Consider the following 27,823-nt stretch of genomic DNA (forward strand, 5'->3'; position numbering starts at 1 on the left):
GAATTCGATCCACTGTAAACTTTTGACTTTAATTAGATAACATCATTCATACGATTCGGCATAGAACTAACCATGAAATGCATAAGCACTCCGCTCTTCAAAGCAGCAATCTACAAGTCACTCTCCAGATCTTCGATCTACCAAGGAGGCATATCCTGGTCTCATCTGAAAACAGAACGGATCCATATTGTTCCTTCGTCTAATTTAGATGATCCTGTGCAAAACGCAGACGTGCTTGCAGATCGCAGGTGTTCTAGATTAGTGTCTGTAGTCTTTGTCTACATGTCTGGGGGCTATGCGGATTATTTCTCTCTCTCTCTCTCTCTCTCCTGACCTCCTTTGTACCTTTCCAGACCATCTGGTTGATATAAGAAAGAAATCTTTTCGATTGTTTCAGACCTGGAGCTCTCGTTTTCCCATTTCCTCATAATCATAGATTTTTGAGAAATCTACGAAAAGTTTTGGTCCTATAAAAGGAATTGTCTTGCCGAGTACTCCGATGTGTCCAAATAAGAGTAATTTTATCGATGGAGTTCCATACTAGCTTTGACTCTATAAGAGTTTTGAGCTTTGTTCTTGGGTATACCTCGCTACCAACTCATTATAATTTCATAGTTTTTGGTTAAGTATTATTTGGAAAACATGGTGTCCATTACCTTATCTATGGGCACCTCACATTCCTTTAAAATGGTAAGATGCCCAATCAGGACAGCGGGTTCCTTGTTCTATTTCTTGTATGCTTTATTGATTCACTTTGGAGATCTTCATAGAAAGTCTAAAATGGTGCCGTGGGACATGACCATGCTGCCATTTGCAACTTATCTAAGGTTGTTTCTCCAAAGCTACGTGACTTATGATAGATCGCAAATTTGGACACTTCGTGCCTTATGATTTACAGCTTGAAAATGTTTGTATCTGATCGAAAGTCGCCACAAGATCAGATCAAATATAAGAAGTGGAAATTCATTTATTTGGCCACCCCGAACTCCAGACCTAGGCGTGATTCACTCATCAGTGACTGTATATACACCCTATATATTTGAATACTGTTTTTTTAACAGTTTTTTACCACCTTTTTAAATTGTCACCAATTTGAAATATTACATTCTTAGAAACGGTGATGTTGAAATAAAAACAATGGATATTATAAAAAAAATCTACTGTTCGTTGGGAATTTTCAGAGAATCGCACAAAACAAATCCATTTACTGTTAGAGTCATAAAAATGTTTGTATTTCTTTTATCGCCAATAAAAGTTTTTGCATTTTGTTTACCGTAATAATATGATAACATATTTTAGGTTGATGATGATCTCAGTTGTTAATGTATTGATGGAAACCTTATACTATAACAAATTTCAGAAATTTCAAGCACGTAGATCATATTAAATCTGAGAAACCGGAACAGCTGATCGTAATAAGGATTTGGAACATCAAATACCGGAAATTTCATCAAAGCGTTTAGGTGGAATGCGGATACAATATTGGAAAAAATTTTACAGAACAATGGAAGTTCGATGTCAACACATTAACTAATTTAAATCCAAATTCAATGAAACATCGTGGTTATTTATAATAACTCACTCTAATTTTGTTTAGGTAAGTATTTTGAAAACCTTACAAAAAATTAGCAATGAATTAGGTCTCAAAATGTATCTAGCCATAGTAGACATTTCAAATTTGGACATGAGAAAGCTGTCCGCAAGATGGGTGCCGCGGTTGTTCAAAAACAGCGTCGTCCAGATGTTTTCCACGATAGTTTGGCAATGTTTCACAGAATGGATGAAATGTAGATCGACAACTTTACACCCGAAACAAAAAAACAATCAAAACAATGGACTGAAAAGCGAGAACCGGATACAGAGAAGACAAATACCATTCTATCTGCAGGCAACGTCATGGAGTCGGTTTTTGTACCTGGACGAACTAAGCTTAGAAACGAAATATTGTTCTAGGACATTATAAAACAAATGGCAATTAGAGGAGTCAAAATCCTTTAGTCTAAGACATCATTTATTGTTATATCTTCTAGAATTTCACCTTCTTGGGAAACTAAAACTTGTTGATATTAAAAGAAATACAATTACATTCGTAATCGGATGACAGGTGACTAAAAGTTTTATTTTATTTAATTCCATAATATATTTATGCTTTATCTGAAACTTTGGTGCTTCAAAACGAAAAAATTCGAACTTACTTTTCCTCCGAAGACAATCTATCGTCCTTCCTCTCCAAATGGTTCTTGTAGTGCGACAGATCCGGTTTTGTATCGCCGGTACCATCCGGTTGCAGTTGACAATGATCCAAACAACCGTGTCGACAAATTTCCACTTTGCATTTGATGTGGACGCTGAGCGCGTCCGGAAATTTGAAGGCGTGAAAAAATGCGTAAGTGATAACTGACGCTCTGTCATCTGCGCCGCGCGCTTTCAAGAAACGACTGATCATTTTCGGTCGCAATACGCACCCGAATTCGTCGGATAATTGAATTAAATGACCGGTACCGTCAGAAGCTACGCACGATTTTACGCGCATGTCAAATTCTCCTGAAACAAAAAAAGAAATCGGCAATCATGAATAAATTATTCACTGCAGTTATTTCTCGAAGGTTTCATTGGCTTTCACACATTTCCAATGACATAAATTGTGTTAAAACCTAACCTAACTTTACTCAACCTAACCTCACAAAACCTAACCTTTTATACGAGAAGATTAAAGAAGATACAAACTGTCATTTGTCCATCATTTATCTTCAGGGCTAAATGGTCTGCCTTTGGATTCTGTTATAGAAGAAATGCAAATTTAGTTGTTTTTCAGTTGAAACAACATGGCGGACTTTCAATGTCAGTATCCTCGATCGCTTTCCAAAAAATTATTTTCACACATTTGATAATTTGATGGTAAGCATCGAATTTTACAAAATTCTTTGTGAACACACATCATGAAAGCGTTGGGGAAATTGAGAAAAATCTTGACATTTAAACATTGACAGTAATGACACATTTTTAACACACTAGCGCCACGATTGATAAATGGCGGAATTAAATTTGCGCTGCCGAAATTTACATGCAAGTTGACCTTCTTTTTTGGTATGTTTTGTGTACTAAATACTAAGATTGTTATTATTATATAACATTTAGTAATTTAAATATTTGAGACATTATAATTAAGAGGAACTTTTAATTATTTACATAACATAATTCAAAGATATATCTGTATCTCCGAGAACATGTAAATCCGCATTCATATAGTCGCTCTAACATTTTCTACAATGTTGCGGATAAAATGTGAATGTTAAAGTAATTGACACGCTCGTTTCGGATTCGCTCGTTTCCTTCGTGTAATATGCAAAGACGGTAATATATTACAAGATCACTGGGAAGCTTTTCTATGTAGTTATGTATCGTGTACTGTTAAGAAACGCTCGTACTTTTAATGCAATAAACATGTCTATTAAAAGAACGTTTATATAATAACTTCACTAACAAGGTATTAAATAAACACTATTAAAAAGTATCGACTATATTTTTAATGAATTAAACGAACTATTGTGGAAATTGTAGCGGAGAGCACACAACTACTTCATTGTTTATCATATGATTATCGCCATGAGGCTGTCAGATCGAAAAAGGTATTGTTTCATCTGCGTAAATCGATTTTCTGTAGCCGTCCGAATGATTAATCAAGAAGCCGAGACGAGCGCTAGCGTCGTTGCATCGTCGTACGCTACGCTGCTCATAGAGATTCGACACGCGCGATTCAAGTCAAAAATTAACATTATTTTATGAAAAAAATCCAGTAGAATTCTAAAAGTTCATCAAATTCTATCAATAGACAAATTTATAAAGCAATTTGATGTTGTCTTGTCACTTAACTTTGTCTTTGAACCCAAGTACCGTAAGGATCGTCTTTGTAGCGCAAAACAACTTTTCAAAAAGAATTTTTTTCTTAATAGTCACAATAAATCCACGTATTTCAAGTGACTTAGGCATGTTGAAGATGATTCACGTTCATCACAACATTCCAGTGCTAGATCACCCACCTTTTTCGCGGGATCTTGCACCGTGTGACTTCTACCTATTTCCTAAAGTTAAATCTGCATTAAAAGGAACAAGATTCGAGTCTTTTGAAGCTGTGAAATAAAAAGCATCACGCGTCCTGAAGGAACTGACAGAAAAAAAACTGTTTAAAAAACAAATTCACTAGATTGTATAATTTCGCATAATTAATTAGTGTTATTTTTAAACTAAAGTTTATTTATATTACCCAAGAAAATGATGGAATTATCATTATGTTTGATATTTACCTCTGTAATCGTTTATGGCGACAACTAGCGTCAACGTGGAACCCAAAGGAACGATTCCACTTACTGGAGGAGCCCAAGGTCCTTTTCCATGCTGAATTTCCATCCAACAATCCACATTATCACCTGAAATTGAAAAAAAAATTAATAATTGATCTAATGTTAGTAATCCGTTGATCCTTTTTTTCAAGTCGATATAGCTAAATAAACTCCACACATCAAAAATTTATGTCGTTCTGTTTGAATTGCACCAATTTAATTGAGTTTGATCGGATCATGTATATTTCAGAATCCCTCGATTGTTGTTTGAAATCCTCTAAATATATATTCTGTTTCAATTCAATTAATTTCTTATTTTAAATCAAAATCTGTACCTTCGTGTTCATTACATCTTTCCATACATAATCTGCTTGTTTGTCCAATAGAATGAATCTTTTTTAATTTTGATTCACTGTTTTTTCCGTTTCAAATCAATTAATTTCTTATTTGAAATCGAAATCTGTACCTTCGTGTTGATTACATATTTTCTTACATAATCTGCTTGTTTGTCCAATAGAATAATTCTTTTTTTATTTTAAATCACTGTTTTTTCTGTTTCAAATCAAAAAATTTCTTATTTTAAATCGAAATCTGCACCTTCGTGTTGATTACATCTTTTCTTACATAATCTCCTTGTTTGTCCAATAGAATAATTCTTTTTTTATTTTGAATCACTGTTTTTTCTGTTTCAAATCAAAAAATTTCTTATTTTAAATCGAAATCTGCACCTTCGTGTTGATTACATCTTTTCTTACATAATCTCCTTGTTTGTCCAATAGAATAATTCTTTTTTTATTTTGAATCACTGTTTTTTCTGTTTCAAATCAAAAAATTTCTTATTTTAAATCGAAATCTGCACCTTCGTGTTGATTACATCTTTTCTTACATAATCTCCTTGTTTGTCCAATAAAATGAATCTTTTTTTATTTTGATTTACTGTTTTTTCTGTTTCAAATCAATTAATTTCATATTTTAAATCGAAATCTGTACCTTTGTGTTCATTACATCTTTCCATACATAATCTGCTTGTTTGTCCAATAGAATGAATCTTTTTTTATTTTGATTCACTGTTTTTTCCGTTTCAAATCAATTAATTTCTTATTTTAAATCGAAATCTGCACCTTCGTGTTGATTACATCTTTTCTTACATAATCTCCTTGTTTGTCCTATAGAATAATTCTTTTTTTATTTTGATTCACTGTTTTTTCAAATTATAATTCAATGTACCAGATGAACCATCGTGATGAGATGACATCATTGTTAATTTGAATATTCTACTGCCGACAAAACCAAAAAAACATGAATATTTTGATTAATTTCTGATTTCTGATCGATTTGCTTTGCTGTATCCTTCAAACTTAAAAAATTCTCTGCATTTTCGCTCTAACGTATGTTTGGCACAAAATTTAGTAGTATAAAAATAGTTTGTAATTACACATTAACAAAATGGCGTTATAAACAAAAAATTGTTCAAAAGTTATGTCAGTTACATTAAAAATAATTTTCGTCAATCATCTTCTTACTTACTAGGTTCAAAAATGACTTTTGACTACTTTTATATTTATATGTTTAGTACCTCTAACTACTGTAAATAAATCAGCATAGCCGTTTCTTCAAATCCCAGCCGTTGTTTCAAAATAGAGCAAAGAATTTGTCTTAAAACTTAGAGAAACCGTAAGTTTTAAGAAGAACGCATGTTTTTCCCTCGAAGTCTTTCTTCCAAATTATTTTCTATTTGAAATTTTGATTTTTCTTGGAACTTTAAGTGCCTCTCCACAACTGTCAGCTCGCTGTGTGGAGTCTGGAGACTGTGGAAGCTGCGACTCACTCACTCAGTGTCGATAGAGAAAGATTAATTGTAAAAATTCTACTCTTGATAAAGAAACCAGCGCTTTACCTAGTCACAACCACCAAATTCGCCGACCCGAAGTAGTACTCACAGATCTTATGATACGGGGCTTTTAACCAGTCCAAACCTTTTCTATTTATGATAATTTTCTTCAGAATGTCTCTTTATGGCGAACGGTTTTTCTAGGCATGTACAATCATCTAAAAATGTACGTATTTTTACATTCTTTTTATCTAATAACAACTCCTCGTATATCACATTGAATTTTATGAATTCGAAGCTCATATTTTATGTTTACACAGATTCTTTATCTGTTTTGGAATTATCTATTAACAACTATCAAATTTTATGGTCACGGCAGTAATTTGTAAATAATAATTCTATTATGAATCAGTATTCCGTGGGAGTGACGCAACTTTATTGAAATAGTTAGGTTATGGTATCATATTGTGAAGTTTTTTCATATTATATATTTATAATTTTTGATATATCTACCTACGTAAAACAGAACAGACCTAAAGGCTAATAATTTCACGACAACATCGGTATCCAATTAATTTTTCGGTATCCATATAAGAGAACGTAATAATAATATTTGTAAATAAAAAAAAAGTGATTATAATCGGGAAATGTACAGTGAAGTATTGAATTATCTATTAATTCACTCAATGAATCATTTTTATCTACAGTTATCAAATATTAAAGTTATTGTGAACAATAATTAATTGAACTTATAAACATACAACATTAGTTATACGAGGGCGGCTCGAAAATAATCGAAACACATTCATTTATCATCGAAAACATTTTCAAAAATTGACAGGTTTCTAGGCACTAATTACACTTTTTTAAGGATAATTATGTAGCTAGTTATGGTCCTATGAAGACATCAGTAATTGGAACTAGTACTGGCCTTGAGACACTCCACTTTCTATTGGCAACCGAAAAGACATCGTTATATTATAATTAACACAATCGAAAGCAATAGATAAATCACAAAAAGTTGTTGCAGATGAGTTATGTTTGTTTAGGCTGGAATACAGCCTTTTTAGTACTTGTTCTGAGCCTTGAGACACTGCACTTTCTATTGGCTACCAAAAAGACATCGTTATATTATAATTAACATAATCGAAATCCTTAGACAAATCACAGAAAGTTGTTAAAGAGGAGTGATGGTTGTTTAGGCTGGAAAATAGCCTTTTTAGTACTTGAACTGGACCTTGAGAAACTCAACTTTCTATTGGCTACCAAAAAGACATCGTTATATTATGATTAACACAATCGAAAGCAATAGATAAATCACAAAAAGTTGTTGCTGAGGAGTGATGGTTGTTTATGCTGGAATACAGCCTTTTTAGTACTTGTACTGAGCTTTGAGACACTTCACTTTCTATTGGCTACAAAAATGACATCGTTATATTATGATTAACACAATAGAAAGCCTTAGACAAATCACAGAAAGTTGTTGCATATGAGTGATGGTCGTTTATGCTGGAAAACAGCCTTTTTAGTACCAATACTGAGCCTTGAGACATTTCACTTTCTATTGGCTACCAAAAAGACATCGGTATATTATAATTAACATAATCGAAATCCTTAGACAAATCACAGAAATTTGTTAAAGAGGAGTGATGGTTGTTTAGGCTGGAAAACAGCCCTTTTTGACCAAACTTGCAATGATCTTAAGAAAAGTGTAATTGGGGGCAGTTCGATGCATGATTTCCATCTCCTCCTTTATGCAAAAATTATTGCCGACCTGGGGTAATTTGGAGAAGGCTACATTTAGAAAGTAATTACGAAAGTGCCTTATGTTTTAGATCTTTCTATACGATCTATTCACCATATAGTCCAAGTTTGAAGACTTCAGGTTGTTTAGTATCTGTTTGGCAGCCATCAATAGTGACCGTTTTCAGGAAAAAAATGGTATTTGAAAGGCATTAACTCAACCAATATGAAAGCTGAACTAAATGCTACTCTGTAGGAAATTACGCTGAAAAAAAAATATATTTTTTTACAAAATTTTCCTTGTTGGGCCAAGTTTTTCTAGGACCATCGTCGTAGGATTTGGTACGTCCATAAACCACGTAACTAGGCGAAAAAGGAGGGGAGTAAGTTTATAAACTACGCTGAACCACGTGACGACGAGGATGAGGTAATAGCAAAGCTATTTGGCATACAAACACTAATTTTTCATGAAGATTCAAGAATACATTGTTCAAAAAAATAATGAATTGTGGATAAATCAATTTATTCGATAGCTACATGCTTTAAAACATATTACTAAATATTACGACGTTTCCAAGGGTCCCAAAAGGACTATAATATGACCACGTGGTGGACAGAAAGCAGAGAAATGGAAATAAAAGAAAGATAACAACACCAGCTCGAGCGATGACAATCAAATCCATACGATTGAGAAGAAACAGGCCATTTCCAGTGACAAAACAGATGTTTTACCACTTTCTTTTTGTTCCAGAAAAGTTTATGTAATATTATAAACGGAAAAACATATATTTCAGTTATACAAAAATAATTAACCCTCAAATACTGAAGAATGTAAAGAATGAAGTCCGATACTGATAGTTTAGTCACTTTCATGTTGTTTATAAGGAGGTCAAACGATAATAATCACAATATAATTAAAATCTAAACCAGTCTTTAATTTACGTGGATATACAGCTCTATAATAAATAATAACGATACCCCGAATCATGTGGATCGTACAGGATCGGATCAGAAAAAAAAATCGTCAAGACTTACCGCGAAAATCGAGTTGTATAACATCGAGATCGGCGATGACCATAGGAGGTTTAGAAGCAGTTTTTTCGTAATCGTTGAACCACTCGCACCTCAATCTCTTAGCCTCGTCCCACACTTCCAAAAGATCTTTATCATATTGCACGACAACTGTATTTTCGTAAAACTGTCCATGTAAATCGGGTTTGGTACCACACCTCGCGTACGCTATTCGAAATGAAAAAAAAGTTTGACCCGACGCCGGTGGGACGTAAACGCACCTAGGATCACCGTGTTGGCCTTTCGAAGACACAATACCTTCGAACGGATGAGAAAACGTTAAATGAACGTCCATGTGATCTTTGCCGCACATCACTTCCAACGATTGGATCGATGGCATACCTTCCGGCCTGTCCAGAGGCCATATGTCGCTCGTGCTAAGAGACGCGTTTATTATCTGTAACAAAAAATATTTTATCACAAACATGAAGTGTCAGGTGAGAGATTTGGGTTGCTCGCACTCTAAAATGGCTACCAAAAACTAGTTTTGTTACATTTACGATTAGTTTATTAAAAAAAAATCAATACGGTTCTCCTAAACCTAAATCCCGTCCTATATCATCGACGTATGAACTGAAGCTAAGAGAAATATGTAAACTCCTGACATATCGAAAGCTTTTGACAAGGTTTGGCATGCCGAACTTCTAAATAAATTAAGATCGTACGGTTTAACGTCCTCACTTATAAACTGGCTCTTCAAAGACTGATCAAACTCTAGTTTTTGCATAACTTTTCTTGGCAGCAATCGCAGATGACGCTGAGAGAATTTTTCTGTGCTGTTCGACTCCAATTTTTCGTGTTTGACTTTAATGAAAGCCTCGAAGAAATTAATAAAGCACAGGTGTAAGTCTTCGTTCATATCTGTGCATCTCTGGATGATTCTGTTGGCTAAAGATGGCTGTGGGCTAAGAAAACCAAATTTCATAGATTTGCGTATAGTCGATTTTGTATAATATTGATAAACCCTTTGTCACGTGATTTAGGCGCTATTGATCACAGTTTTGCGCACCTAGTTTTTTAACAATAAACGTTGACTGCATCCAGTCCTTAAAGGAATGTTTCCTCTATCAAAAATGGTGTTAAAAATGATGGTCCAAATATCAAGAATTTGTTTTATTACTTTCAATATTTCACCCTGTAGGTTTTTAAAAACTTGTTTTATGTTATACTTTAAGGATTGTAATATCTTGGAATTGATGTTCCAGAGATGTCATCGTCGTATGTATTTACTTCTATGTTCATCTTCAAAAAGTTTTGTTATATTATAATTAACATAATCGAAAGACTTAGACAAATCACAGAAAGTTGTTGTAGAGGAGTAATGGGTGTTTAGGCTGGAAAATAGCCTTTTTAGTACTTGTACTGGGCCTTGAGACACTCCACTTTCTATTGGCTACCAAAAAGACATCGTTATGTTATGATTAACACAATAGAAAGCCTTACACAAATCACAGAAAGTTGTTGTAGAGGAGTAATGGGTGTTTAGGCTGGAAAATAGCCTTTTTAGTACTTGTACTGGGCCTTGAGACACTCCACTTTCTATTGGCTACGAAAAAGACATCGTTATGTTATGATTAACACAATAGAAAGCCTTAGACAAATCACAGAAAGTTGTTGTAGAGGAGTAATGGGTGTTTAGGCTAGAAAATAGCCTTTTTAGTACTTGTACTGGGCCTTGAGACACTCCACTTTCTATTGGCTACCAAAAAGACATCGTTATGTTATGATTAACACAATAGAAAGCCTTAGACAAATCACAGAAAGTTGTTGTAGAGGAGTAATGGGTGTTTAGGCTGGAAAATAGCCTTTTTAGTACTTGTACTGGGCCTTGAGACACTCCACTTTCTATTGGCTACGAAAAAGACATCGTTATGTTATGATTAACACAATAGAAAGCATTAGACAAATCACAGAAAGTTGTTGCAAAGGAGTGATGGTTGTTTATGCTGGAAAATAGCCTTTTTAGTACTTGTACTGGGCCTTGAGACACTCCACTTTCTATTGGCTACCAAAAAGACATCGTTATGTTATGATTAACACAATAGAAAGCCTTACACAAATCACAGAAAGTTGTTGTAGAGGAGTAATGGGTGTTTAGGCTGGAAAATAGCCTTTTTAGTACTTGTACTGGGCCTTGAGACACTCCACTTTCTATTGGCTACGAAAAAGACATCGTTATGTTATGATTAACACAATAGAAAGCCTTAGACAAATCACAGAAAGTTGTTGTAGAGGAGTAATGGGTGTTTAGGCTGGAAAATAGCCTTTTTAGTACTTATACTGGGCCTTGAGACACTCCACTTTCTATTGGCTACCAAAAAGACATCGTTATGTTATGATTAACACAATAGAAAGCCTTACACAAATCACAGAAAGTTGTTGTAGAGGAGTAATGGGTGTTTAGGCTGGAAAATAGCCTTTTTAGTACTTGTACTGGGCCTTGAGACACTCCACTTTCTATTGGCTACGAAAAAGACATCGTTATGTTATGATTAACACAATAGAAAGCCTTAGACAAATCACAGAAAGTTGTTGTAGAGGAGTAATGGGTGTTTAGGCTGGAAAATAGCCTTTTTAGTACTTGTACTGGGCCTGAGACACTCCATTTTTTATTGGCTACCAAAAAGACATCGTTATGTTATGATTAACACAATAGGAAACATTAGACAAATCACAGAAAGTTGTTGCAGAGGAGTAATGGGTGTTTACGCTGGAAAACAGCCTTTTTAGTACTTGAACTGCACCTTGAGACACTCCACTTTCTATTGGCTACGAAAAAGACATCATTATATTATAATTAACACAATAGGAAGCCTTAGACAAATCACAGAAAGTTGTTGCAGAGGAGTTATGGTTGTTTAAGATGGAAAACAGCCTTCTTAGTACTTGTACTGGGCCTTGAGACACTCCACTTTCTATTGGCTACCAAAAAGACATCGTTATGAGTAACACAATCGAAAGCCTTAGACAAATCACAGAAAGTTGTTGCAGAGGAGTGATGTTTTTTTGTGTAAGTTTTCCAAATCTTTGTAATCTCTGAGGTTTCTTATATTAGGGCCCCATTAGCTTGTAGGTGTTCCCTTTATAAGGAGAAATTGCGAAAAATCGTGGAAAGACGAAGATTAGATCTCAACCATATCATTGAACTGGTTTGGACACAGATAAATAGAGAAGTTTCGAAAAACAATAATTTTTTTAAAAGAATGATGTTGAATTGTTTTTGAAAGCTGTGAATAATCTGAAACCTGAAAATTGGGAAAATTAGATTCAATTACTTTCAGATACATAACTAAATAAAATACTAGTAATGATATATTGATAGAAAATATATAAATTAGTAGATTTAACACGAAAACAATGAATTATCGACTTCTCTAGGAATGTTAAAAGATAAATAACTTCTTGAACATTCCTTCTATCGTATTATTAAAGCTGCTATTCAAGTTTTGTTTGGTTCATTTAAAAAGAAACTGGATAAACTGCGAAGATATGTCGAAATTATTCAAATTTTCGTGCTCGAGGCGGATGATAATTTTAAAAACCTTTGGAAATATGTGTACAAGAATGCACACGGTTTATTGATTGTCGACTGCGTTGAAGAAAAAGAGAAAAAAAAGACGGAGCTATGTTGATCAGGTGCCTTAGGTCAACGGTCAGGTAGACACCTTTAACGGTATAAGGAAATTTTAATGAATTGCAATAATTTTACGTTGTGAATATGCAAACAAAATAACGGAGAAATTTATTCAAATTCGTGATAAAATTCTCGATTCTAACCATTCCATTGTAGATAAGATTAAATGAAAAAGAAGAATTTAATTTTACAATAGAACTTAGATACTTACTAGAACAAATAACCCCCAAAAGGCCCAAAAGGCAGAGATAGATTCGTTGAAAAGAATTTGGTGCGATAAGGAAAATTTGAGGATTTGTTGGAGTAGGTCCTGATACAGGAATCGCTCCTTTACATGGCTTGGGTTGTGGTGGATTCTTGACTGTATTAAATGAACATTCAAACAGTATTTGTTTGCCGGAAGTGTTCAAATCCTCCCTCACGACAATCCGAGCTTTCATACATCAACGATCAAAATATTAAATTGATGATTCATCCACCGTACAGTCCTAATTTGGCACCCACAGATCAAAAATAAATTGCGAAATCAACGTTTTTCTATAGTCGAAGAAGCGGCTTCGACAATTGGTTCGAAAGTGTCGATTTTAAAAGAGAATATTTTAATAAACAATAAACAAATGTCTAATTATAAATATTTGTTTTTATTTATCTATTTCAAACCTCGTATAATTTAAAACCTAAATAAATCATACAAATGATGGGGAGAAGAGATAATCGACTCTCTCATAATGAATAGTGGTTAAGACAGTTCAATTCAAACTGTTGATTTTTTTATATTAAAATTATTATTTATCCAAATGGCGCCAAGTTCAAATTATGTATTTCTCCGGCACACAACAAGCTAATTCGCTTTTGGATATTATTAAATTGTAAAAAGGGAAATTCTATTCAAGTCTTATCAAGTTTTTAAACTTTTAAACGTAGAAAGTTTCGTGAGAAATTCCGGAAACTTCAACCTTACCTAACATAACCTAAAATGTTAAAAACGAATGTTATCGAATAGCAATTCGTATGCATTTCGGTATAATCATCAAATTTAAATCATTCACTAGAGTTGCAGTCGCTTCACCTATCAAAAGTACAACAAACGTTGCGGACGGGACAACATCCAGCGCGACAACGGTAAGTTTCGACGCGTTATACTAAATATGGAATAATGAGATATTTATTAACCTCCGCGACCCACGTCGAATCTTATATAAACCCCTGGTGATCCACCTAGACTCTCAGCTCTAGATTATATACCATCAAATCTCAAATATAGGGTGATCCATTTAAAAAACCGTGTATTGTAAACGAACACTCGTAATTATCGTAATTGATGTTAATAGCGTGTCTTGGGAGAATTTTTAAATGTCACGTGTAAAATATAAAAAAAAACTCAAGTAACGGGATCGAAAAAACCATTTAGGTACTTATTAGAAAATAACACTTGAATTTAAATGTCTATTTTAAATTCAAATTTTTGTTTAAATACGACTGTTTGTATATATGAATAAATTGAAATCGAATAAATTGTGAAATAGTATAACAGTCATTTTCGTTATTTAAAAAACAGGGTCAAAAAAAATAGTTGAACTTCGTCAATGAACTACTTCGATCAGTCAGCTGCAACAAAGCAAATTAAGTGGAAAAAACACGTGCAAATTGTTTTCAGAAAGTCACGTCCACCTCTAGAGGGCGTATTTGAAAATAGTTTTAGTCTTTTTCTTCAAATACCTCGTGGATCTATTGGTGTAAACGAGATCTTCTATCACGCCCCTCAAATGAGAATCCAAGCAAGTTAGATCTGGAGATCTCGATGGCCAACATGTCACAATGAACGGCTAAGGGTATGTCTTCTAAAATAAATGGTAATTCCATTCTTAAAAAGTCTAAATATCTTTCTCCATTAACCGTCTCAATTATTTGTACGACTGGAAACCCGCATCACCCATTTACAGACCAACGATCTTGAAGTTGGATCTCCCGCATCCAACAGGAATTAATTTCGGACCATTATGGTGATTCACTCTACCATTACCATGAAACTTAGCATCATCTGTCCACAAAATTACCGTGAAAGTCTTCCATCCAGAATGAATTTTTAATTCCTGTCTATTGGGCAAACCAGCTCATCCCATTTAACTAACGACCGTTTTTAATTACCCATCCAGTATCTATATAGAATTAGTTAATTTATAAACGTATTACGGCCCTTATAATAAGTTCCAAAGCACCTAAAGCTCCTTTAATTTAATTATGAAGAGAATTTTCAACTAAACTTCTAGCAATGGCTTCCTTTAGCTCACAAAATGTCTGGAGGATTAGATCAGGTGACCTAGGTGATCATTCGATAGAAATCTTACAAAGCAAGCACAAGAAGGTGGTGATTACCGTGTGAAGATTCCTGTGGATATTGATCTTGAACTTCTGTAGGTTGTATAGTGCCTTGGTAGCTGATACAACAAGCTTGAACTTCTCCAAAGAAATGAGTCTCAATAAATTGAAGTTCTGGACGTCTGCAGGTAAACGAGGTGGTCTTAAGCCACGTCTTCCTGTCGAGCTGGTGTTGTTAAAACTGTTCTAACCAGAAACCAAGATTTCTTTATTATTAGGATCAGAAAATTTCGCAATTAGATCCAATAGCACTGACATACGAAGTTGTTACAAATATCGCTAGCTTGTTGAAATCTTCCTCTGATGATTTACTACGCAAATATTAATTTTTTGAGGCCACTGGGTGTGTATTTCAGCCGCGGTATAGACAACATTTTTTAGACGACGCATAAGATCCAATTTAATTACACTGAGGAAAGAAATTAAATAATAGAGAATTATAAACGTCGAATAAGCCAGCACTACGTGTTCCGTTGGGTTTTTCGCCTTTTTCTGGTGACACCACGTCAAAGAGCTCGTACTGTTTTTCGTATTTTGCACGAGATTTATCCGGCAACGAATTAAGAACGGCCGCATTGCTTTCTTCGGTGAGATCAGGTGACGTGGATTCGCTAATGTTTTCTTTTTCATCATCAATCATTATTATTCATTAATTTAGACAAAATTTTCGAATAAAACAAATAATTTCAGAAAATAAAAAATTTAAGGTTATGCGAAATCATCGAACTGAAACTGTCAACTGTCAACATTTAAAGTTGTGTACTCCAGAGCGTCCCGAAAGTGTTTTGCAGTACGAAACAGTCACTTTCACTACATGGAACATTCAAAACGCAACTTTCGGTATGTAAATGAATACAGAACGAACAACTTTCAGATGGCGTCGTCTAAAAAGATTTTTTAAGGTTTTTTGTTAATAAACTGTTATTAAAAATGTCAAAATTCAAATTTTGTTTATAAAATAAACGTATTCAAGACAAATGTGATTGCATAATGTTGTACTACATATTCGGAGGGTTATGTTAATATTGTTTAAATTCCAAATTACGTTCGCTCCTTAAAAAAATAGTCCTCGATATCCGTTATTAACCAAACTGTTTGAAAAGCTATAAAAGAACGACGGTAAACGATATATAAACAAAACGTTACCGTGTAAATACGTGTAATAATCTGTGGGAATGTGTACGATCGATGGGTGTGCATATTATCGTCGAACATGTAGGAGAAACGGTTCAAGAACCCGCTGGGTACCGCGCCCGATTTTCCCGCCTCTAGGGGAACTGACGATTATAGAAGCTATCGATGTTGAATATGATAATGACATTGATTATTATCTTCGGTGTCGCAGCATATTCGAAAATATGGAAGGTAAACGTTGACAAATTTGGTAATTTACATACAACGTACAGGGTGGAACCGCAACCTTACGATAGCCAACCACAACAACAACAGAGCCTGCGTGGCTGCGCGAATCCTTCCTGAAACAGTAGAAAGCTGTGGCGTTCGCTTCCAAACGCATTTACGAGATAACTTTGGACGACTGTTTAGAGTTGATCAACGCTGTATGAGTATGATAAAAACCATGGACGAAACTGGATCCACCACAATATAAAATAGACCAAACAAAAGTCAAAATCACCGCCGAAGTTCGTTCTACTGCTGAGGTCGAGCTGATGCGTCGTTTTTTACCGGAAAGTCCATAGGCTGCTGTTCAGGATCTTCGTTTTATTGAAGGAATTTGTCAGAAAAATCTTCAACTGTGATGAGTATTAAGATCACATGGCTTGGTCGCTATATATTTAGAAATATCGTGTTTGACAAATTGATCTAGTAAACCTACAAGATCCAGCGAATATTATACGTTTCGACGAGATGAAGTACCACCCCATTACCATATAAATGTCGGGTAGAATGGGCAGAACTAAATTATTTATCTTAGATAACTTGAAGAATAGTTGTTAAAAGGTTCGAGGCGTGTATTGTGAACATTTTGACGTTTTTAACATTAATTTTCATAATAAATTTCAATCTAAGAATTAAATATTATACAGGAAGCTACATTTAAACTGGTTTTGGACACGACACACATTTTTTTTGAATAAATCGACTTGTCTAAACTATTTTTAGTTATCTCAACAGCATGAATACTAATTTCTATTCACTTTTATCAATTTGAGAAGCTTCGTATCTTGAATTTTTCGTAGATCACCACGTGTTCCCTACTTTTATAAACTTTAATTACATTTCCACAGTTAGTAATTTCTTTTTTTGTTTAGTGAATTCGTCTGCTCGTCTTCAATATGCCTACAAACTTTAATTAGGATTAACCTAATCAACGACCATTAAAAAAAATGTTAAATTAGTAATGCTTGAAGAATTTGGCATCTGGTATAATATTGTTTGAATACGGTTATTAAATGTGACCTAATAACCTCAAAAAATTATATTAGTTTTATTGATTATCAATTATTTCGAATGTGGATTTATCATTTATTCCCACAGTGTTATTTACTCAATATATTATTTGGTAAATACCAAATTGGACGTTTTTATTCCGGTAAAAAAGAAGAATATGAGTTCTTCTTCTAATTTTTCCTTTTACCCTTTCCATAGCATTCATAATGTGCTTATCAACCCTTCCAGCATTTCCTCAATATTTTCCTGTCCTGTGCTAGTATCATCATGAGATTTATTGTCTGTTGCTTTTGTTTTAATATATCTGCTATTTGTACTTTCTATTCTCTCTTTCCCTTCTTCCTATAATTCTTACTTTCCATATTCCTTTTGCTTAAATATCTTGTTCCAATCTTGTAAAATGTCCAAACCAGTTTGAGATTCTTTTATATATTTTTTCTTTGATTGTTTCTTATTGTGAGTTGTTTCTTATTATTCAATACTTTATTCTATCCCTCCTAATGTCTTCTTCTATTTTACAAACGCACTTAATCTAAAATCTTCTTCTATTAATGAAAATAACATGGCGGATTTTCGATGTCAGTGCCCTCGATGGTTCTTGACGGGACTAATCTATTTTCGCGGTTCATTTTTCAAAATGACAAGTAGGTACGTCAGGAAAGCTTTGGTTAAAATGAATAAAATGTTTATTTAACTTGACACATGACATTGACACATTTTTATCACACAAGCTAACCTAACCTAACCACGGCTGGTAAATGGCAGAACTAAATTTGTGTGAGTATTCTAAGTTTAGGCCAGATACGAGATAAAACACAAAAAAATTAGCGTACCCCGTGACATTTTATTATTATTTATAAATAATTTAGCGAGGATTATGAATATTTATTAGTTCGTCTTGTTATGAATGAATTATATCATATACCAACGAATCGAACAAATTAAATCTTCTTATAACAAAATTTAATCAGATTATAAAATAAAATGGGATCGTACAATAATTTTTTACATACAATTGCAGAAAGTGTGTCTGATTTATAACGATTCGAAAATTTAGCAATTTATATACAGTTAATTCAAGGCGTGTCAGTCAGACAGTGAACCCGAAAAGGTTCAAAAGGAAATACGACAAATACCGCGAAACGTCTAAATATATTTTTGTAGACGATTCATTACCATAAAATTTGTCGCCGATATTTTATTCCGTATAAATATACGTATTGGAAATATATATTTTTGAATAATAAATTTAAATCTAGAATATAGATATTTCAACGATCACCCCTTTACTTTTTGTATCTTTTGAAGTATACTTATTATATAAATATTTTAATATAAATTTGGAGCAATTCATCAGTGAAGTCAGAATGATTCCACAGTATAAATTATTGACGTAACCTTACATAATCTAACCTAACCTAACTTAACCTAACCTAATCTAACCTAACCTAACCTAACCTAACCTAACCTAACCTAACCTAACGTAACTTAACCTAACCTATCCAAACCAAACCTTTATCAGACGAAAATTCGTTGTCACTGAGAATGTTTGTTTCATTTGGTACCTTCTCTGGATATTTGGGTGCAGATTTCCTCGTTTTTTCAACTATATTCTGTTCCTATAGAATGTTGTTTATATTTTTCTCGCATATTTTGAATTTTCTGCCCAATTATTTATCTAGCTTTGCCCATTCTTATAAAGTAAACCATTTCCGCAAATCTTGATTTTATTCATAAATTTTTTGACGTCGTACATTTTCTTTTAGTTTTCCCATACTTGTACCTAAACTTTACTTGTTAAACTGTCTAAATTTGGGTTGAAGTTAGTAAGAAATAGATGTCGCCACTCTCAATTGTTCTTGTTAGGGGCCCAGGCTCGCGAAGTTCGAAACGTTCTGATTTTGAAAGGTTTAACCGATTGCATATCAAAGGCTGTGACCACGGATGACGCCAAAGCAAAGACAAAAGTGATTCTGACAATTAACCAATCCTTGTACATTCACATTAAGGATAATGTTGCAACCAAATTGTAGAAATTAGTCAAAAATTAAATGGCACGGGTTATAAAATCGATGACGCTACAATTCGTGACGGTTTTTAACCCGTTGAAAAGAGGAAACGCAAATTCAGGATATTTCAGGTAAAAGAAAAGGTAGTCCGAGTACATAAAACAACTCGTTTCGGATTCGTTGAGAATATCACCTGCAATTTAGTACCTAATCCATTTTTTAAAGTTGCGAAAAACAAAAATTAAAACCTAGAAGTTCTAAATCTAAATTAGGATAGGTTAGGTTAGTTTAAGCTAAATTAGGTTAGGTAAGGTTAGGCTAGATTAGGTTAGGTTATGTTTTATAAAAAATACAGACCTTTTAAAAACAGACCGAGGAGAATATTTTTTATTGGACAATGATTTAACTAATAAGATAATTACTTTTGGATTTGAAATTTAAATTGTTTAAAAAACATTTTACATGAATGGTACTTTTGAATACCGTCCAAATTAGAATCCTGAGCCGTATAATCTTTCGTCAGTAGTTGTCTAATCTTCATGATAACCACGATCAAGTTTTAGTAGATTGTAACACACCCAGAAAATTCGCAGATATAAATAATTTTCATCTTAGTCATTTATTGAATCCGTTTTAGAATAATTTAGAAGATCGAAGAATTTGGAGGTATTGGACTACTACCACATCCATCGTTTAGTCCAGACCTCGCTCCGTCAGATGACTATATATTTAGATCCAATTCTTGTGTGACTTGTTTGAATATTTGATAAACAAATCGACATTATTTATGAAACGCCCTCTATAATAATAATTTTATAATGGAAATTTTGAGGCTAGGATAAAAAACTTGGGACCCAATTTATGGAGAATTTTGTGCTCTACAGTTTTGTTTCCGGCACTTTTCTTCGAATTCCTCGTAGTTTTCGAGTTATCCGTGGTTCAAAATCTTTTTGATCCTTCAAACCCATTTTATAATGGAAATTTTGAGGTTAGGAAGAAATTTAAACCTTTTTGTACAAAATATTGTGATCCACAATTTTTGTGTCGGCAGTTTGTATCGAAATCCTCATAATTCTCGAGTTATAAGAAATTCAAAATGTCTTTGAGTACGTGAACCCATTTTACGGTGAAAATTTTGAGGTTAGGAAAAAATACTAAAAAACCAATTTGTAGAGAATTTTATGCCGTACATTTTTTGTTCCGGCACTTTTTTTCGAATTCTTCGAAGTTTTCGAGTTATCCGTGGTTCAAAATCTTTTTGATCCTTCAAACCCATTTTATAATGGAAATTTTGAGGTTAGAAAGGAATTTAAACTTTTTTGTACAAAATGTTGTGACCCGCAATTTTTTTGTCGGCAGTTTGTATCGAAATCCTCATAATTCTCGAGTTATAAGAAAATCAAAATGTCTTTGAGTACGTGAACCCATTTTACGGTGAAAATTTTGAGGTTATGAAAAAATACTAAAAAACCAATTTGTAGAGAATTTTATGCCGTACATTTTTTGTTCCGGCACTTTGTTTCGAATTCCTCGAAGTTTTCGAGTTATCCGTGGTTCAAAATCTTTTTGATCCTTCAAACCCATTTTATAATGGAAATTTTGAGGTTAGAAAGAAATTTAAACCTTTTTGTACAAAATGTTGTGATCCGCAATTTTTGTGTCGGCAGTTTGTATCGAAATTCTCATAATTCTCGAGTTATAAGCAATTCAAAATGTCTTTGAGTACGTGAACCCATTTTACGGTGAAAATTTTGAGGTTATGAAAAAATACTAAAAAACCAATTTGTAGAGAATTTTATGCCGTACATTTTTTGTTCCGGCACTTTGTTTCGAATTCCTCGAAGTTTTCGAGTTATCCGTGGTTCAAAATCTTTTTGATCCTTCAAACCCATTTTATAATGGAAATTTTGAGGTTAGAAAGAAATTTAAACCTTTTTGTACAAAATGTGATCCGCAATTTTTGTGTCGGTAGTTTGTATCGAAATCCTCATAATTCTCGAGTTATAAGCAATTCAAAATGTCTTTGAGTGAACCCATTTTACGGTGAAAATTTTGAGGTTAGGAAAAAATACTAAAAAACCAATTTCTAAAGAATTTTATGCCGTACATTTTTTGTTCCGGCACTTTGTTTCGAATTCCTCGTAGTTTTCGAGTTATCCGCGGCTCAAAATCTTTTTGATCCTTCAAACCCATTTTATAATGGAAATTTTGAGGTTAGAAAGAAATTTAAACCTTTTTGTACAAAATGTTGTGATCCGCAATTTTTGTGTCGGCAGTTTGTATCGAAATCCTCATAATTCTCGAGTTATAAGCAATTCAAAATGTCTTTGAGTGAACCCATTTTACGGTGAAAATTTTGAGGTTAGGAAAAAATACTAAAAAACCAATTTCTAAAGAATTTTATGCCGTACATTTTTTGTTCCGGCACTTTGTTTCGAATTCCTCGAAGTTTTCGAGTTATCCGTGGTTCAAAACCTTTTTGATCCTTCAAACCCATTTTATAATGGAAATTTTGAGGTTAGGAAAAATTGTAACCTTTTTTGTACGGTATGTTGTACTCCACATTTTTTTTTCGGTAGTTTGTATTGAAATTCACATAGTTTTCGAGTTATCCGCAATTCAAAATGTCTTTCAGTACGTGAACCCATTTTACGGTGAGAATTTTGAGGTTAGGAAAAAATTCTAACTAACTAATATGTAGAAAATTTTGTGCTGTACGTTTTTTGTTCCTGTACTTTTTTTCGAATTCTACGTAGCTTTCGAGTTATTCGCGATTTAAAATATTTCTTGGCGTTCAAACTCATATTAAAACAGAAATTTTGAGGTTAGGAAAAAATTCTCACAAACTAATATATAGAGAATTCTGTGCTGTACGTTTTTTGTCCTGATACTTTTTTGTAGAGAATTTCTACTCTACATTTCAAAATTTTCTTCAATTACAAGTTCCAAAATATCGAAAATTCGTGTCCGTAATTTTGTTAAAATACTTAAACAGTATCCCAAAACCTCCCAGAATCTAGTAAATCAAAACCTCGCAATTTAATTAAAGGTTTTAGCTAAAAATCGACTAATTTGCCTGTACTAAATCGTAACTGATTTCTTAATATTTCAATATCATTTGATAATAATAATTAATTCATCAGCGATTCGTTTGTATATAATTATTGCGTTTTAATCCTGAGTCCGGTTCTGTAAGTAGTTTAGCACAGACTGCGTGGCGACTGAACGTTAAACGACGAATCAAATGAAGGTTAAATAACATACAGCGGCTATTGCGCGTCACCCTCATCACCAGATTCAGTTCCTCCCGATGTCAGGCCCCCCTAACTGCCGAACATTTCACATAATATGTGATTCTGTCTCACGTAGAGAGCCGATAATCCGAGATGAATATTTACATTCGTTTCTCACCATTATGTTGAACATTTATTTTAAACATCTAATGACGCAGCTTTTGGCTAAAATCATATTATAGGTGTTAATTTATTGATTAAAACTATTATTTGTGACAAATAGTTCAAGTCGGAATTGATTATTTCGATTGTAAAAAATAGCTTTGGAAATAAATCTACCTGGTGGGTTATAAATAAAGAAAAATGATTATTGAAACGTGATTCAATACGACATTATTTAAACCTAGAATGAAAAAGCATTTCAGGAAAAGCGAAACTGTTTATTTAGACGAAATTTTCGTTTATTCTAGTCACACTCGCAATAAAAATGGAAAAAACAAGGAAAATCCAAGAATCTTAGATACAGAAGTTTATCAATCACTTTTTTCAGGACCGAATTTCGTATTTTGGCGCTCTAGGGCCAATAATTTTTTCCGCTCCCAATTCCAGTTAATGTTGTCATCCTAAAAAACTTTATTAAAAAATATATCAGGTCTAAAACTCGTTACAAACTCAAATTCATATTTTTTTGAATATTTAGTTTTGTCTGCGACGTGCACCCTCTGGGAGCTAGCGCCCTTAGATCCTATCTAACCTAAAATCCGGCCCAGACTTTGTTCATTGCTCTTTGGGACCTTTGGAACCTTGGTAAGACCGAGATGTTCAACTGCATTCTCAACAACTTCTTCAATTTTTTCCCACGCAAGAAGACAAGACTTGGACAGCTTAGAGCATTGAAGAAAGGTCGTTTATCCGTTTCTATTTTACTGATACTACCACGGCAGATGCTCTCCCGAGCTGTACAACGTAATCCCACCTAGAGGAGTTGTCGCAAGACCTAGGGACGTGGTTCGTAAGCACCGCGTGCGCCTGGAAACATCCACAACTTCAATTTATAGGGACTTCTTTCTTTGGAGAGTTACTTTAGGGTTTACCCTCTCGTACTTGCTTTTTACATAGAAAAATTCGTCTTGGGTCTGATTAAATAGTAATTGGATGGTGCAAAGTACGAGAGCAGAGATTGAGGCAAAAAAAGAGCTCAAAATGGTAGGTGGGACATTGGGGGGTTCACTAATGCCGACTAAGAGTAACTGACTAAGTTTACTTGTACAAATATTGCATACCAAATTTCTTTGGTCGAATTTACCATACCAAAAGTTTATTAACTGTTATCAGGCGGAATTTACTAGTGCTCTCGGCTTGAAGTACAGACTCACCTTGATATTCAATCGTAAATAATTCCAAGAATCCTTTTCGATTTACTATATATTTTTGTTTATAGATACGATTAATTGGTCAAATGTTGAATAATTAATATAGTACAGGCAAATTAGGCGATTTTGATCTAAAACTTTATATTAAATTGGGCAGTGTCAATTTTCTAGATTCTAGGAGGTTTTGAGATACTGAATAAGTCTCTTAACAAAATTGCGAGCACGGATTTTCGAAATTTTGGGACTTTTGAAATGTAAAGTACAAAATTCTCTACCAAAAAGTATTCGTAACCTCAAAATTTTTACCTTAAAATAGGTTTATACACTCAAAAATATTTTTAATCACGAATAAATCGAAAACTGCGAGGAATTCGAAAAAAAGTGCTGGAACAAAAAACGTACAGCACAAAATTCTCTACATATTAGTTAGTGAGAATTTTTTCCTAACCTCAAAATTTTCACCGTAAAATGGGTTCACGTACTGAAAAACATTTTGAATTGCGGATAACTCGAAAACTATGAGGATTTCGATACAAACTGCCGACACAAAAATTGTGGATCACAACATTTTGTACAAAAAAGTTTAAATTTCTTCCTAAACTCAAAATTTCCATTATAAAATGGGTTTGAAGGAAGAAAAAGATTTTGAACCACGGATAACTCGAAAACTACGAGGAATTCGAAAAAAAGTGCCGGAACAAAAAATGTGCGGCATAAAATTCTCTACAAATTGTTTATTTAGTGTTTTTTCCTAACCTCAAAATTTTCATCGTAAAATGGGTTCACGTACTCAAAGACATTTTGAATTTCTTATAACTCGAAAACTATGAAAATTTCAGCATAAACTGCCGGAACAAAAAATGTGGATCACAACATTCTGTACAAAAAAGGTTACAATTTTTCCTAACCTCAAAATTTTCACCTTAAATGGGTTTATACATTCAAAAATATTTTTAATCGCGAATAACTCGAAAACTACGAGAAATTCTAAAAAAAGTGCAGGGACAAAAAACGTACAGCACAAAATTCTCTACATATTAGTTAGTGAGAATTTTTTTCTAACCACAAAATTTTCACCGTAAAATGGATCACAAATGTGGATCACAACAGTCTGTACAAAAAAGGTTACAATTTTTCCTAACCTCAAAATTTTCACCTTAAAATGGGTTTATACATTCAAAAATATTTTTAATCGCGAATAACTCGAAAACTATGAAAATTTCAGCATAAACTGCCGAGACAAAAATGTGGATCATAACATTCTGTATAAAAAAGGTTACAATTTTTCCTAACCTCAAAATTTTCACCGTAAAATGAGTTTGAACGCTGAAAATTATTTTTAATCGCGAATAACTCAAAAACTACGAGAAATTCGAACAAAAGTGTCAGAACCAAAACTATGAAGCACAAAATTCTCTACAAATTGGTTCGTAGGCATTTTTTTCTAATATCAACATTTCTGTTATAACATGAGTTTGAATGCAAAAAAATATTTTTAATCGCGAATAACTCAAAAACTACGAGAAATTCGAACAAAAGTGTCAGAACCAAAACTATAAAGCACAAAATTCTGTATAAATTGGTTCGTAGGCATTTTTTTCTAACCTCAAAATTTTCACCGTAATATGCGTTCAAGTACTCAAATACATTTTGAACTCGAAGAATCCATGAGGATTTCGTAAATACTGCCTGGACAAAAAATTTAGAGAAGAAAATTCTGTACAAAAGTGGTTTCTAATTTTTTCTAACCTATAAATTTTCACCGTAAAATGGGCTCTCGAAAATATTATGATTCAATTAGATTAATTATCAGTTTGATATTATAACATGTTCTAATTGCATAAAGAAACTATTATATGATGAAAAGTTTAAAGAAGATGTTGAAATATTGGTCGGTGATAAAAATTTTCTTCGAATTAGAAAAAAATAATCAATAAATCTTTCAAAGATTTCAAAAAATTCGAAGGAAAATAATGGATCAGTCAGAGTCTTCATTTTTGTGCTTTCACAAACTCAAAATATTCGAATAAACTTACTCTTTGATATTTTAGGACATATTTACGTAAAAATGGCACATTTCCAACTTTCTTTGCATTTTCAAAATTGTAAAAATGAAGATACATCATCCTAAAAATGTTTTTGAATAAACTTGCAACTTCAAAATGAGTACCCACAATTTTGTTAAAAAGAAATTATTAAAAAGTCTGTTAATACTGAAATAATAATCAACCGATAATGAAGGTAGTTAGAGCTAGAGCTAGAGCTAGAATTAGAGTTTCCATGTGAGCCTGGAACTTAAAGGGAAGGAGGGCGATTTACTCAGAAATAGTAGCTCCAACGAAAAAATGACTAGAGACCTTTTTTGTAGAAAATTTTTTGCTCTACATCTTTTATTTGAGCAGTTTTTTTCAAATACCTCTTAGTTTTCGGATTATTCAAGTTTCAAAAATTTTTTTGATATACAAGTTCTAAAATAACGAAAACCCGTGCCCGTAATTTTGTTACTAACCGAAAACCTCTGAGAATATAGAAAATCAGAAGCGCCCAATTTAATTTCAGGCTTAATCCCATTTTACCTGTACTAATATATGAATTAGTAGTAGATAAATGGTTTTACCTGGACATAAATTAACTTATAATGAAGAAAATATATTTTTTTTTGTTTGCTAAATAACGGCTCTTTTATAAAGATGGTTTCATAGGATTTTCATCTTATATTTAACCAGTTAAATGAAACTAATCTCTATACAGGGTGATCCTGAACAAATTTCTTCAGCGAACGATTTTTCTAGGCATGTCCAACTATCTAAAAATCTACTTATAACCTGAACCACAAATTTTATCAAACTTATCAATGATCCTGTAGATTTAATTTTGAAATCGTAGCTTCTAAGTATATTTTATATAAAATTAAGTTTTTTAACGGTTAGGTTGATTCATCTATATCTTCAAAACATATTCTTTAGCATTAAATAGCTAATAAGAACTAAGTCTACCATGAAGTTTGTTGTCTTTATATATAGTTATTAATTATGAATTTAAAACCTGGATTATTAATTAAAATAAAGCACGAACCATATCAGTATACATTGAATTAATATATTCATATATCGAGTTTATAGCCAAACAGAATGTAATTCCATGAAGACGAACTTCGCGTTTTGCTGAAAGCAGCCCCTCATCCAAAGTTAAAACAATTTTACTAAATATTTCCGAAAATATTTATTTGAAAGAGAAAAGTTTTGAACAAAAAATAAAGCCAAAGTCAAAGACAATGAATTTATATCTTCATCATTAGATTTGAAAGCTTCACTGAAAATAAACTTTAACTACAGTCGAAGCTTATTACTTCTGGTTTCGTGGCAGCTCGTTTTTTCTTTTAGAAACGTTCACAGTACTTACCAAAATAATGAAGAATGAAGTTGTTGGTGGAGGCACTAATCGAAGACGCCCTAGATAGCGTGCTAGGCACCGCATCATATCCCGTGGGCCTGAAACAACAATTTAAAACTGTCATTTTTGTTTTTGGGGTCAAGAAAATTATTTTGAAACGTTTCTTGGTGTAAAATTTGTACTCTTAAGTCGAGTTAACTGTTTTTTCAGTGCATATTTTTGAAATGGATTGTATTCAGTTTTTCATCTCAGAAATTCTGGCATTTCAAAGATTTTGCCACCCTACACATTATGTCGCTCTAGCACTGGGCCTCGCGGGTCTAGGTATAAATCCATTACTGTCAGTTTCCCTTGAAAATATTCATATTTCTAACCTCAAAATAAAAGCACCACAAAAAAATTACT

The 27,823-nt window shown here is 33.2% G+C and overlaps 1 protein-coding gene across 1 annotated transcript in view; it reads right to left on the minus strand.

Annotated features, from left to right (window-relative positions):
* The window catches only part of LOC130447867 (uncharacterized), a 40,394-nt gene extending 12,888 nt beyond the window's left edge, over window positions 1–27,506 (minus strand). The window contains exons 1-4 of the mRNA XM_056784904.1: window positions 27,428–27,506; window positions 8,950–9,382; window positions 4,305–4,427; window positions 2,196–2,544 (exon numbers count right to left, since the gene is read on the minus strand). Of these exons, the coding sequence (XP_056640882.1) occupies window positions 2,196–2,544; window positions 4,305–4,427; window positions 8,950–9,382; window positions 27,428–27,505 (983 nt within the window). The 5' untranslated portion in view covers window position 27,506. The remainder of the gene's footprint in view (window positions 1–2,195; window positions 2,545–4,304; window positions 4,428–8,949; window positions 9,383–27,427) is intronic.
* Between the last annotated feature and the right edge of the window lie 317 nt (window positions 27,507–27,823).

This window comes from Diorhabda sublineata, chromosome 8 (assembly GCF_026230105.1).
Source record: "Diorhabda sublineata isolate icDioSubl1.1 chromosome 8, icDioSubl1.1, whole genome shotgun sequence".
NCBI lineage: Eukaryota > Metazoa > Arthropoda > Insecta > Coleoptera > Chrysomelidae > Diorhabda > Diorhabda sublineata.